The 14,342-nt window shown below is 39.0% G+C and overlaps 2 protein-coding genes across 2 annotated transcripts in view; one reads left to right on the top strand and one right to left on the bottom strand.

Moving 5' to 3' along the window:
• Positions 1 to 3,363, bottom strand: part of LOC108673445 (arginine/serine-rich coiled-coil protein 2) — a 12,118-nt gene extending 8,755 nt beyond the window's left edge. Inside the window, exon 1 of the mRNA XM_018161280.2 lies at positions 3,180 to 3,363. Within this exon, the coding sequence (XP_018016769.1) occupies positions 3,180 to 3,245 (66 nt within the window). The 5' untranslated portion in view covers positions 3,246 to 3,363. The remainder of the gene's footprint in view (positions 1 to 3,179) is intronic.
• A 7,082-nt stretch (positions 3,364 to 10,445) lies between these two features.
• LOC108673431 lies at positions 10,446 to 14,118 on the top strand. Its single transcript, XM_018161259.2, has 3 exons — positions 10,446 to 10,650; positions 12,335 to 12,396; positions 13,057 to 14,118. Exons 1-3 carry the CDS (start codon positions 10,596 to 10,598, stop codon positions 13,639 to 13,641), a joined length of 702 nt encoding a protein of 233 aa, XP_018016748.1. The 5' UTR covers positions 10,446 to 10,595; the 3' UTR covers positions 13,642 to 14,118.
• The last annotated feature ends 224 nt before the right edge of the window (positions 14,119 to 14,342 follow it).

Consider the following 14,342-nt stretch of genomic DNA (forward strand, 5'->3'; position numbering starts at 1 on the left):
AGGCGAGTCCGCAAAAGTGTCGATTCAGTTCTTGACTGATACCCATACTATTGTACAAATATTGTGGTAGACACATCATAAAGATGTTTCAATGCAAAGATTCTTATCTAAAGGATAATAAATCGATTCGTAATTGTTTACTTCCACCTATAGATATAAATGAACATCATTCAATATATTTTAATTGCTTCTCATGAATTTGCATTAAAATATTTATTTTGAAATCAACCATGTCAGAGTAACAAAATAATTTGTTCACGTTTTAGGCTTCCGAAAATATTTCAAACCTCTATCAAAAATATCATAATTAAACCTCTAATTAAAATATCATAAATACATAAATATCATCTCTTGCATTGAGCATATGAACGTTATGCCTTGTGCTGCCGCATCCGCGATCGTCATTCGTTTCTGTCAGTTGCATGCCGGGAGCTTACTTTCGTTGTTCTATGTAGTCTTGCTCCCATCAGTCCCATGAATTGCGTGTTTATTGTGTGCATCATGGAAAAGTTCTTTGCTGTCACATTAAGAGACAAATCTTCAACGAACTAGTACTTTTTATAATTTTAATTGTTGAGTGCAAGCTGCCCTGCAGCTGCAGACACGCAACATTTCCAAGTTAAGTGATTACTTTTAACAGTGTGGAATTCTAGAGGGATATTAAATTAACCAGTACACATAGCATATTGGAAAGCAGGACCTGAAAGCTTGGAAAGGCCAGGAACTTTCCTCTTTCAGTCCATCATATTTCATATCATATACATAACCTATCACTTTCCAGCTGTGATTGGTTAATGGGATTGTGATTTTAGCCCCTTCCAGCTTTCCAGCTGTGATTTGTTAATGGAATTGTAATGTTATCTGCTTTCTAGCTGTGATTGGTTGATAGGGAGGCCTTCCAGCAGTGATTGGTTAATGGAATTGTAATGTTATCTGCTTTCTAGCTGTGATTGGTTGATGGGGATGCTTTCAAGCTGTGATTGGTTGTGCCCATAAGCCCCGCCCCCAAATATGGTATATGTCTACAGTACTGGTTAACTAAATACTCAACTTAAACTTGACCATTACAAACAAAAAGCCTGGATAATTTTAAAAAAATCCATTAAATAAAAGAAAAATAGAAAATATCTATCAAACAATTTTACAACAAATCTGAGGTACTGTACAATTGAAACAGTTTGTCCACTTTTGATTCTCCTTTTCATTTATAGTCAGTCACCTGGCACTTGGCAGAGCACTGTATCTAAGGAAAGCAGTCCACCTTGGGTGGAAAGCTATTTTATAAGTGAACTTCCATTTCTACAATTCCACCCTGTTACTTTATAGAAACTTTTTATACCTTTACCTATACGTGTTTAAGCCTATAAGAAGTTTATTTTTTTGCCTCAAATAATGTTGTATCGAAAAACTGGTCTAGGTGTAGTGAAAATAATATATGAACTGTAAATTTTAGAATTCCATCCTGAGAACTAGTGTTTTCGCAGTATTTTGACATGCAAATGTATGACGTCACCATTTCAACCATCAATGAATGCATGGAACTAAAACAAAGCTTAATATAAAGGAAAAGCTGGAGAGGTGACAGAATTACCTATGATGTCGGAATATACCGCGTTTACCCTACCTATACAGAATTCCATACTGAATTTATTAGTTTTACTGTACTCAGTACTCAGTAGTCAGTAGTTAGTAGTTACTGATTGTGATGAGTGATGACCAACAAAATGAAGAAGTAAAGAGCAGTAGGCAGTAGCCTTAGCTTAGCCTACTCACTCTGCAGTTGCAACTTGCAACTAACTGAACTAAGTAGTAATTTAAATTTTAAACATTAGTGATGGTACCTGTACTGAGTCAGAGTGTAGCAGGATGGAATTCTAATTTCAGAGGTTCATATATTATTTCGATCCACCAAGACCACTTCTTCTATCCAACATCGTTATTTGAGGCAAAAATGAACTTCTTAAAGGCTTAAAACACGCACGCTAACTTGCTCAGTTTCTATAAAAATCATTCAGAATTTGAAGTCAATTTATCAAGATAAATTCAACATAACAGGGCAAAAAATTCAAATCTGGAACGTATAAATAAGGTTTTTATAATTTAAAAAAAACTTTCAATCATTTAAATCTCAGAATGGAATTTGAATCAAGTCTATTTATTGTGAAATCAAACTAGACACAACCAAAACATAAGTCTGTGACACCGTCTTGTGAGAAGTAAACAGAAAACGCCATGTGAATGTAAGCAGTGAAAGAGTGGAAGTTTATCTCATAATTTTGTGTAAAATCGAAAACTTTGTGGGTGTTGTCCAATCGTGAGAATTTTTTATGAAGCTGGATGTGTTTTTTTTTATTTTAGAACGTATTCATTGCAATAATGTGTCCGCAAGCATAGTGGCAAAGCAGAGAGTTTTTTAGACACTTCCTCAAGTTCATTTTTGAGTCCTATAAGTAGACCAGTAAAGTATCTTGGATACCAGAATTATCATACATAAGAAATCTGTTAAAATCTGGAGTAAATGAGGAAATTAAAAATAAGCTGATTCTAAAAAATTCACTGGTTTGCCACTATGTCCGCAAGCCTACAGATAAACGACTAGTTAACTTGATTAGTCGTTGGCAACACGGGATTGGATTTCAAACCACGCACTATTTCGGAAGCACCCTATGTAGTTTCCAATGAGCTCAGTTTATAAATTTTCATTGCAGTGGAAGGTGGTGTAACACGGTGGTAGGGTTGGTATTTTGATACGTTTTCTTAAATTGACATGAGAATATATTACCTATACAGAATTCCACACTGGCCACAGTAGGCTACAGATCAAAATGGAAAATTCAGCAGAGGAAGCCCATGAAATTTAGTACGAATCAGACAAAAGTGCCCAATGCCCATTATCTTTTTCTTTGCTTTTTTAGCCAATTCCTTTGGTGAAAAATGAGAAAAACTGCCTATTTTCACCCGTAATTTTCAAAAAATTAAAATCAAGTCAATCATTTTTGCCCATAGGCCATAATCATAATGTAGTAAACTAGTTAACTTCTGTTAAGTTCTGTACTAGAACTTCATGGTCAGCTTATGTAGGCTACCTAGCTAGCTATACCTACTCGGTAGTCGGTAGCTGCCCACTTCTCAGTTAAACTTTAAGTTAAAGGCATTACAGCCGTAGACTCGTTTCTTACCGCTTTCTGGTCGAAACACTCATCTCCTGAATTTTCATCGCTAGAATAAGACTGTAGCGCATTCATTATTAAAATGTCGGGAAAAAATGCCCTAAATAAGACCAAAAGGCGATAACGCCTTGAGAACTTGCTGATTTTCAGCGCCTACGAGTTAACCTCAACAGCCTGAGAACAATATGGCGGAGATCAGTACAAACTATGTAAGAAAATTTACGAAGTCACTCTCGTGTTCATAGTTCCTTCATTATGAGTGTCAGGTGATTATTGTACTTTTTTGTTGTAAAATAAATTCTAATGATACATTAAAAGCGAGTTAAATCGGTTGGAGCGTGCAGATTCGTCTCATAAAACTGATAGATTTTTTAAATGAGAATTGTATCGCATTTATTATAACAGATTTTTACGTTATTTTAACATAGTGTGGCCTGCCGCCGATTCTTGTACTTTTTGTGACTTGTTCACAGAAGATCTAAGAGCATGTCCTTTGACCGGATCTTTTCATGACTGACGATAGTTTGAAGTAGCTACTAGACTCTCACCGGGCTCGATATGGTGGTCGGCATTTTAAGTCTGAACATATATTTTCCCACAGCTTTATCTAGTCTGTTCCTGAACGCGTTTATACTCGGAGCGGGTGGATAGCTATAGGTCAGCATAGCCCAAGTCCACAGTGCGATTCATATACCTTCCCGAGCGTAACGCAGCCGGGCATCTTCAGGGCTTTTGATACAAAGCGCCCACCACAACAGCGCCTTTCAGTCACAGGCCGGAGCGCATACAGGCCGGAGCACAACTGGCCGGAGTGTAACAGGTCCTACCGCAACAGCTACTCCTAGCGTAACTTAACCTAACCTAACCTAACCTGCGCCGCCTGTTGCGGTAGGGCCTGTTGCGCTCCGGCCAGTTGTGCTCCGGCGCTGTGAAGCAGTGGCTGTGTTGTGCAAAGCGGATTTACTGTTAGCCGGAGTTACCCACAGCTCATTGATCTGAGGCTATGTGTATATATTGCATGCTGATGGGTTGGCGCTGGGCCCAGGGCCTGTTTACGAGTCAATTTTGTTACCCACGGCTGCGCTGCCCTCGGGGCGTCAACGATGTAACCGGGGAGGTTGTTCCTTCCACTTGACAGGGACTCAAAGCGAGAAGAAATATTGTCGCATGGAATAGTTGCAACGCAGTTTTTCTGTCGTGGCCCCTGTATGGTCGTGGCCCCTGGCGTTGGAACGCTGGAACTCAACTTTTGCGCGACTCAATAACCGAAACGAAATAACGTCATTTTAGGAGGGAGCGCAGCCGTGCACCACCTATTTTGCGCACCAATAAGCCCTGAATCGAACGCCTTGGATCTCTCCGGACATCCACCAATCAGCCGTGAACCACACGGCTTTGTCCACCTCCGACCTTTCATAAAACCTGCCGTGCACCACCAGGCCGCGGATCGAATATGACTTCCAGGCATCGTTAAATTACGTAATTTTACGTTCACCGCATCTGAGGTTAGGTTTCAGATAGCATAGTTCTGTTCCAAAATTTATCGTCCTATTTCGACGAGTGGCCGTTCGACCGAGGGCTGGTTCGACGCACGGCCTAGATATGATACTTCCGGAAGGCATGAATCATGATGGTCCATTACATCCAGGGCAGTGGTGGTCTTTGGCATGCGACCCTTTTAGGAAACCGAACCACTCATAACTCCTTCAATACTGAACAGATGTGCTTCAAATTTGGAATAATGATAGCTATATGTGCTGTATTTTTAGTGCATTTTCTCATTTATGGAAAAAATGCACTATTGTGCTCGCCATGTCCTTCTGTCTGTCTGTCTGTCCGTCCGTCTGTCCGTCCGTCCGTGACCTCAAGTTTTCGTCGAAGAGAAAATGCGCTCTCTGTCACTCACTGAAGTGATTACTGAGTTATATTTTTTCTATCGCAGGGCATTGGTGATACACACATATATTCGAAATTTGATGCAGATCAATTCAGTATTGAAGGAGTTGTGAGTGGTTTGGTTGCCTGAAAATCTCGTTTTTTCGTGGTCATTGCAAACGAAGTAATGAAAAAACTTTAATTATATCATACACAGTGCATTGGCAATAACTACTTATATTACAAATTTCAAGCAGATCCGTTCAGTTTTGATGGAGTTATGAATGGTTCGGTTGTATGAAAATTGATTTTTTTTCAGTTTAATTTAAAATGAAGTAATGAAAAAATCTGTACTTATTGCGTGACTGAAATCTGAAGTTATTCATATCCGTTCAGTATTGGAGGAGGTAGGAGTGATTCGGCTTTGCGGAGAGTTAGGTTGTGCCATGGTTGAATTAATACAACCATGCATGGGTTGTGCGTCCGCAAGCGAGTTCGCAGTCGAGTTCGGAGAAGTAACTCAACACATTCGGTAACTCAACACTGTGAACGGATCATAAGTCCCTCAATTCAGAACAGAATCGCAAGAAATTTGAAACTAATTCGAGTTGATGCGTTCCGAATTAGTGGCTAGTAAGCTGGTTAATTGCGTAATTATTGCGTTTTTACGTTTCAATAGAAGATGAAATGACGGAGAAATTTGCAATAATTCCTTCAGCGATACATTACAATTTTTTTTACCGCTTTCCTTCAAACTATGCCTATTATGTCTTAAAATTAAAGATAAGTATCAAAATGTGAACAAAATGTTAAAAAAATTATATCCCTCAACGTTGTAAACATTGATCATTCTTAGAAAGAAAACAGGCAGCGTGTTTTAATCAGTGCCAAATTATGTGTCTTCCCGTAGGTTATAAACGTATCCTGTGTAAAATGAGCACTACTATTCTAAACCAAGCTCGGTACAGCCTAATGAGGCGCTGCTCCATAATCGGCAGGAAATGTTCTAGTGAAGCGCGTCATTCTCATTAGTTTCACGGCTCAGATATTAGATTTTTTCCAACTATACCCATTACGCATTTATTAATGAAAATATCGTAGATTAAGCGACTGCAGTAAGGTTATACAACTACAGCTAATTTGTGCTACCTTGATAGTAAATCCTACTATTTTATTTTTCAAGTGTGTCAATGATTATACCTTTTACCAAACCTCTATCGGTATTGCCAGTAATTTCAGAACTTGCTTTGCTGGTGAAACTTGAGGACCGCATGACGACCATAAATAAATATGCTCGGCAACTTGTCTATAATGACTCGTTTGGCCATATATGGGTGATGATTTGATCTCTGCCAGTAGTTCTCACGGACACCACTCGAGTTTCTTTTATGACAACAGAATGTTTCAGGCTACGGAAGGCAGGCAGAGAGGATGCTCTCACGCCGCAGCTTCCAATTTTATGTGACGCGGCGACCGTCAGCTAGAAAATTCGTTGACGCGCACACTTTAGTGAAAAGTGTCAGTAGAGATGAGTTAAAGTTACTTAATTCAATGAATAATTCAATATACTAATCCTTACTCAACAGAGAAAAGAATGTTTCGAGTTTACAACCATAATGGCGATGTTTCATTGTGACTTTAATTTTGTGCGACGCCAAGAATAGTCACGAAAAATACATCCTCTCTGAGGTTTTAGGTCTTTACGCCTGATACTGGACGAATGCAAACACGATACATCACCAATTTTTAAATCTTTGCGTTTACCGCTTACAAAACTAACAGTAAGACGCTTGTAGCCATTATTGAGAATATGAATATATCGCATAACGCCTTCGTATCCTACATGACGAACATGAGCATGATGCATTACCTATATTTTAGGTCCTCGTGTATCCTACATGACAAATATGAGCACGATGCCCCAAGGATTGGGTCTGCAGATGATTATTGTAGCAACGCCCTCTTGCGGCACGCAGGCGTGGGTGGCGACCGGACTCGCGATGCGGTTGTGTACTTCAGTGCCCCATCGCATGTGATTCTCAGAATAGAACTCGTGAGCGAACAACGGTTGATAGAACAAGGAGGCTAGGGGTTATTTCCCAGCTAATTTTACTATTAGGTTTACGATAAGGTTGTTTTTAATAAAGTTTATATTATTAAGATTTACTTCTTTTTATTAAATTATTCTTCACGTGTTTTAGAAGGACTGACTCATGGTTGAATACCTTGGACTGACTATTTTGGCGATCACTCTGAGTGTAAAGATTAAAAATTATGAAAAAATTGTATGGCTGCTTCAACATACTAACACACCTCTATGTAGTCTTGTAGTAAAACTGGCAATGTGCAGCTTCAAAAACTCACAACAATTTTTGATTGATTTGATTCTTTTTTTCGGAGTTTATAGTTGTTCATCTATGTCCTATGAGCATGGTTTTCGTGATTTTCATGGCCCATGCAATAACCACAAACAGAAGGCGCAAGGAGAATAACGTAATTTTTAATTTATTATATACAGGTGTTCACATTTTGTGCAGTAATATGAGTAAGCGCGAAGCAGTGGTCAGCTAAGCGCAACAACACAGTCAGCAATAACCTAATCCGTCGTCACCTCCGCCGATGACGTGTCTGAGACGTCAGTGCGAACAGTGACGTGTTGGGGTCTCCTACGGACGCGGGGGCGCGGCGATGACGCCGACCAAACACAGCGTCGTATTATTCACGCGTTTTGATTAATCAGCTTGTATTACTCACGCGTATTAATTACTTAGCTATTATTATTCAGGCGTTTTGATTATCTATTTAGCTCGTATTATTCCCGCGTTGTGATTACTTAGCTCGTATTACTCACGCGTTTTAATTACTTAGCTCGTATTATTCAGGCGTTTTGATTATCTATACAGCTCGTATTATTCACGTGGCATATTGGGCCTATTTCTTCAATGCCGACACTTCTATTCTACGTGTTTCGATTATGTAGCTCGGATTATTCACGCGTTTTGAATACTCAGCTCGTATTATTTACGCGTTTTAATTACTTAGCTCATATTATTCACGCGTTTTGATTACTTAGCTCGTATTATTTACGCGTTTTAATTACTTAGCTCGTATTCACGTGTTTGATTACTTGGCTCGTCCTATTTACGCGTTTTGATTACTTGACTCGTATTATTTACGAGTTTTGATTGCTTAGCTCGTATTATTCACGCGCTCTGATTACTTAACTTGTATTATTTATGCGTTTTGATTGCTTAACTCGTATTATTCACGCGATATGATTACTCAACTCGTATTATTTATGCGTTTTGATTACTTAGCTCGAATTGCACCCGGTCTTTGAGAAATGAAATTGAGGTATGATCCACACGCTGTTCGACTGGTGGATGCATCATAACTTCATAAGTCGCAGAAGGGCAATGCTGTAGCATTTCAATTCACAGTAATTGATTTGCTGCAACAGAGAGCTTGAACATTTTTCGAGAATAGCCAGCATGGTCGTGTGTGGCAAGGTTAAAGATTTCAACAAGTTTGATACACTTCATTATAACGACGTATGAGGAACGAACTTTTTACTAAAAATTTTGGCCTAAATTATTTTGTACGATCTTCAATTTATATGAAAAGTCAATGACCTAACTTGGTGCACATACAGACTTTTGCAAATATTTTTCGTTCATCTATTGTTATACGTCACGTTCAGACACGAAAAGATTTTGTTAATAACATTGAAGGCCTTCCTGGCGTCGGCCAGGAAAGCCTTCAGCTGGCGGTAAGTCCGACTGAGTAGAGGATGCCCGAACTTCTTGGTATTTTTCACAAATTGTTTTTTTTCTTTACCAATTAGAAAATTGACTTTTCGTGTTTCTTCACTGTTTAACTCTGCTTCCAATGGAACTAAAACAACCCGCAGAATCAAAGTATATAATCAGTGCGAAACAGCTACTGAATAAACCAAAGAAGAAATGAAATGCCTGCCGAAAGTTCTTAAATTAGTTTTATTTTGTTTATATTTGTTAATACTGACACTAATTGGTATATCTATTATTGTAGTGCACTAGAGAAAAATAATTGTTTGCTATAGCCTTTGTTCACTTCCGCAACTATTTCCTCGGAATAAAGTATGACAAACAATTTTAAAAGTATCGGAATGTGCACTGTAAATCCGCCTTTCATTAACAAGCCCTAATTAAGAAAGGCCTCAGGCGAAAGTAAATTTTAGGTACTCAAAATTATTATCTTTGCAAAGGAGTAGAGGCAACAATTCTCCTGATAACTGCAGACAATTCAGATGAAATCTGATTCTCTCTCCTTATGTAGAAATTATTAATAAAAACTCAGGAAGCTTCCGGCTTATGGTATGCGAAGGCTGAAGCTGTGGAATTCATCCTGATTGCGTTAAAGATCTTTGATGGCCGAGGTTGTGTGACGAAATTGATGCTTGTTTTGGAAAGCAATAAAAAATCTATGTACTCATACTTTCAATTATCAATTATTTCCTCAGAAAGTCCTTATGTAATGGGTGGAAGATAAATTTCTTATGGATAAAAAGTCTGAAGCATTCATTATGAAATTCACGTCAGTATTTCTACTTACATTTTAAACGAAAAATTTGGGCCGTGGTTCTACACTTCAGATTGCATGCACAAACATGAACTTCTCAGACCCCGAAGTTCAACTTCAGACGCAATGGCGAAAGCTCGTCAAACTAACAGGACGTTTCTCAACCAAATGTTACGATAACGAGTCGCTCACATACTGGCACTTGTGTGCAATTCTCACGATATTGCTTCAACTCTCACAACGAAGATGACATCGAAATAAATAACTAATAAATATGGGGTGCTAGCCAAGCCTCTTTGAAAGTATACGGTTAAATGATTTGCAAGTTTAAGACTATACATGCTCAAGTGTTAAAATAATAATGTTCATTTTTCCAGAAGAACTGAACGATCTCGAGCTCTACCGTGGTCTAAAGAAAAACAGGTTGCAAAAAAAAACTATCGTCCTCACTACTTATGTTATATTTTTATTCCTTTTATTGCCCACTGTGTAGAGTGTAGACTCTAAAAACGCACTAAGCTCAAGTAGGTAGATCAATGACGTCAGTTTCATATATACTACAATGCCCGGTATACATAGCTATAACTATTCCTACCGGAAACACGAATAAGATGTTAAAAACTGTAATTTATTTTGTTAATTATAGTGAAATAGACTGATTGTACGAAAATTATGAAAAAATGGTAAATGCATAATAAATCTTCATCAAAATCATATTCGCGATATGTTCTCTATGACCTATTTAAAATTTGTTTACCATGCGATTGTGGAAGATCCATGGTAACTGTATAGCGACGTCTGGCAGCTTCACATTTTCATACCTAACTGGTATATATTGCGGCGCCCAGACAAACCATGTCAGTCGAGTTCACAGCTGCTGATACTGTTGAAGTAAACTTGCTACTGCACAATTAAATTCGTTGTGATCCGACCCGTTGTTGTTTCTGATCATATTCACAATTCTTTAATCAGTTTTGCGCATCACTAACAATGAAACTCCTACGTATTGTCCTTGCTGTATCGGTTATCTCAGCCGTTCGTGCAGGTAAGCACTTTATTCACCGTCGATAGTTAGATAAAAGTCAATCTTGTCTTGAGCCTTAACTTAGGTGCTAAAATGCATAGATTTTAATAGTTCTCATTTGCATGACTAACATTCCCGACAACATTTAGGATAAGTTGGTTTCGAAGTTTGTTCTGTGTGACTTTCTCGCAAGGGTTGACTACCTAGCAGCAATCGATGAGTGGGGAGTTTTTGACAACCTTACAGATACAAGGGATTTATCACGAGACATATGGTCATAATATCAGAATCTATCATTGTATTCATGTAAAATAGACGTACTGGTCATGTAAAATTACTGACGCTCTTAGGACTCGCGTGAAACAGGCCAGTGCAGCAGTGCTAAATACTAATTATAACAACGCATCATCAGTTGAATTTAACTATTTTAACGAAGGTAGAAGACGTGCATTAATAATTGCAAACTGTAGTTCTACTAATTTAATTAAGCAGTATAAAATTGAATCGCTTTCAGTACTAATATGCTGGACTGTTCTTTGGTTAATCTGACGCTTTCTACGATGGCTCATGAAACGCGTGACAGTGAAACGATTGTGCCGGCGCGCGAATATGTTCGTTTCTGAATGTCACTTGTTTTCTGCACAGCTGCCCTTAAAGTGTTACAAATATTTTGTTTACGTTTCAATATTTTGTTTATGTTTTGTAATTTGGTGAGCTATCGAATTTCCAATTACGAGAATTTATTGTAAATACAGCTGAAATATGACTACGTCAGTCCGTGAAAGCAAGATTACCTATTATTTATCCTATAATTTCTTGGACCTGATATCCGTCGTTTTTGGTTGATCGATAGCTTCAGCTAGGTTTTACGATTAGATGAATGGTTGTTGTGATTCATTCTGAAGCGGGTGTTAGTGTTTGATGATATTCTTCCGTGTGTGGGATTTCCTCAGGATGCGCTTGGTCAGGCTAGCACAGAGCATCTGTAGAGAGTTAGGTTGCAAGGTCACTCAGTGCCCTCCATCTAAGGGAACATATCAAAGTGTTCTGCGAACGCGCCCTACTTGGGATATTCATGATGTGATCAGACAATGTGTAATTCAGAAGATAATATACATATAGAGGCGCATAACTACACGTGTTATAGTTGATCGGAACAAGAATTCTCTTATGGATAATACTCTAGCAATATTTTAAAACGAAGCAAGTTACCAAGATGGATCAATCTTGAATATATGTGCTGCCATTCTTAGAATTATTCAATTATGATGTAACGAAACTAACTTAAGGGGTTACTGCCATCTCATCAGGGGAAATTTGAACTTGGATCAAGTTTCGGATCTAGATGTGTTTTTTTTTATATGTGGGTCCCGAGATCGTGCGTCCTTCTGATGTGTTGCAGAGTTTCAGGCCTTTCTTCTGCGAAGGAGTTTAGAAAGTTAATTTGGAACCACTTATAATTAATAATTATAAGTATCCATTTAGAGGTGAAAAATAATGACACTCGAAGCGTAACTGACCAGCGATTTGTATAGAGTTAAAAGCATTTAATTACTAAAGTGTCTTTGGACCTAACATTAACATATGACCTGATATCTGATGATCGTTCCTAAATAACCACAATTTAGCATTATCTAAATTTTCGGAGGCAGAAACCGTTTGTTCGACACTACGAATTAAGTCTAATCTAAATTTTTTTATGCAGGACCTGTTCCGAGTGCAGACGCAAATATTGTGGCGACAATCTCGGATTCGGCAGCCCATAAGGTGAGAATTACACGTACGACTTTCAAATAAAATACGAGCCCTTTGCATTGTGGCAAATAAAATTCATTCTCCACTCTTCGAACATTAAAGTTCGAACCGAGCTGACACGAATAAATTAATTCATGCTCCAATCTTTAAATGAAAGCGTTTTGAAATAACTGAAAGGGGGATTTCGGCCATTCCCATCTGTCGTTCTCGTAAAATGATGTATATTTGCAGCAGTATCTTTTCGTCCGATGCACCAAAGGAATATATTTTGCAGCTATATTTCTAGAATTTGCAGCAGTTACTAAGTCTGTGGTGCCCTGCATACTTATTTTCAGCAGTATCTAATCGTCTGATACAACAACGGAATATATCTTGCAGCGATATTTCTAGAATAGGCAGCAGTTATCACGTCTGTGGTGCCCTGCCGCTACAGATGAGGCACAGGCAATAAGAGGGCCCCTAATGCGTAGGTGAACCCCCACGCTCGTCGCTCAGCTCGACGTGCAGTCGGCAGTGCTTGGATAAAATGATGCTTGTTTGAGGATGTAATTTCAAGCACTATGAGCTCCTCGAGTGTGTTTTGGTTTAATTTAATTACTGTGAAAGTTTAGACAATTTGTTTATCTATTCAGCTATTTAATTTTTTTGTAATAGTTATTCCTCCATTTCCAGAGCGAGGCATTTCTCGTCCGACCTCGACGTTGGATCCTTTCTTGGTTGCTGAGCCACTCCGCCGCTATGGACCACGCACAAAAGCGCGCAAACGAATCCGCCTTTGCCTCCGACGCCCAAATCTCAAACGACATTTCCGTGACCGATGACTCCGAGGATTCTGTCGAGGCTCATAAACTGCCTGGTACAGTGGCTGTGGACCTCAGCGGCGACACCCGCGTCAATTATCAGGAAGGCCGCGGCCGCATGGGAGCCCTGGCAAGTGAGTCCGACGCAGAGATTTTCGACTGGAACCTCTTGCAGGAGGACCGCAATAGGAACGCGGGCGAGGAGAACCCACATTATTATCAGTCGAACGCTGGACGCGACCGGTCTCCATCAGCCCTTTCTCGGCCCACGGCATATGGACAGCCTTCATCATTGTATGGTCAAAGGCCTGCTCGTCCGGCATCTGGTATCCTTGAGAGCTCACAAGCGTCCGGCCTCAACAGATTTAACAGATTTCCCATCACTTTTGAACAGTCGCAAGCGTATGCCAATTCCGACCGACGCAGCTCGTCAATCATTAGACCAATTAGAGCGTGAAAGCTAAATGCTTCTTTCAGCTCATGCGATTCCAGTACGAATTCCGGGACGTGTTTTTAAAATTATAAATGTAATCGCTATTGACCAGATGCGTCTTAACTATTATTATGTTTAATCAATTATCTGTTATATTGTAATGGTACGACCCCGAGCTTAAGAGAGGCAGCAGTAAATTAGATTATTAGTTAAAGATAAATAAAATGCGTTATTTAGATAAAAGCGAGGGCAAGTTGAAATGTTTTATAGCGAGCGACGTACTAAATTCATTGATTCGCGGGGCAATTAGAACAATGGGTGATGATACCCAATGTTAGTCTTATCTGTATTCATTGACAAGTCGTTGACAAACTATCATTGAAGATGTGCATGCGTCTGAACGTAGTAGCCAGTATATAAGTATAGCGTTCATTGGCGGCTTTCATTTATGTCAATCGAATTATTTTCTTTTGTACTACATACTGTAAGTAAATTATTTATTTTTGCAATTCTCTGTCTTCTTGATATTAGTATCTACTGTGACAAGGATTCCCCCCCCCCCCAAGGCACTCGGCACTCGCAGGAATTGTCGCTCCTGCAATCCAAAATTCTAAATAATACTCTCAATACATTAGCAAAATTTTCAGGAAATCGATCGCGTAAATGGCAATGCTTACTAACTCACGTACGTACCACACTCGAATAGAGAACTTCTCTAATATTCA

The sequence above is a fragment of the Hyalella azteca genome, unplaced genomic scaffold (assembly GCF_000764305.2).
Source record: "Hyalella azteca isolate HAZT.00-mixed unplaced genomic scaffold, Hazt_2.0.2 contig17967, whole genome shotgun sequence".
NCBI classification, from domain to species: domain Eukaryota; kingdom Metazoa; phylum Arthropoda; class Malacostraca; order Amphipoda; family Hyalellidae; genus Hyalella; species Hyalella azteca.

Excerpts from the sequence above, each read along its gene's own strand:
- LOC108673431 (XM_018161259.2), top strand. The coding sequence starts at position 10,596 with ATGAAACTCCTACGTATTGTCCTTGCTGTATCGGTTATCTCAGCCGTT. Across the intron at positions 10,651-12,334 it reads TATCTCAGCCGTTCGTGCAG|GACCTGTTCCGAGTGCAGAC; the intron begins GTAAGCACTTTA and ends TTTTTTATGCAG. Across the intron at positions 12,397-13,056 it reads CGGATTCGGCAGCCCATAAG|AGCGAGGCATTTCTCGTCCG; the intron begins GTGAGAATTACA and ends CTCCATTTCCAG.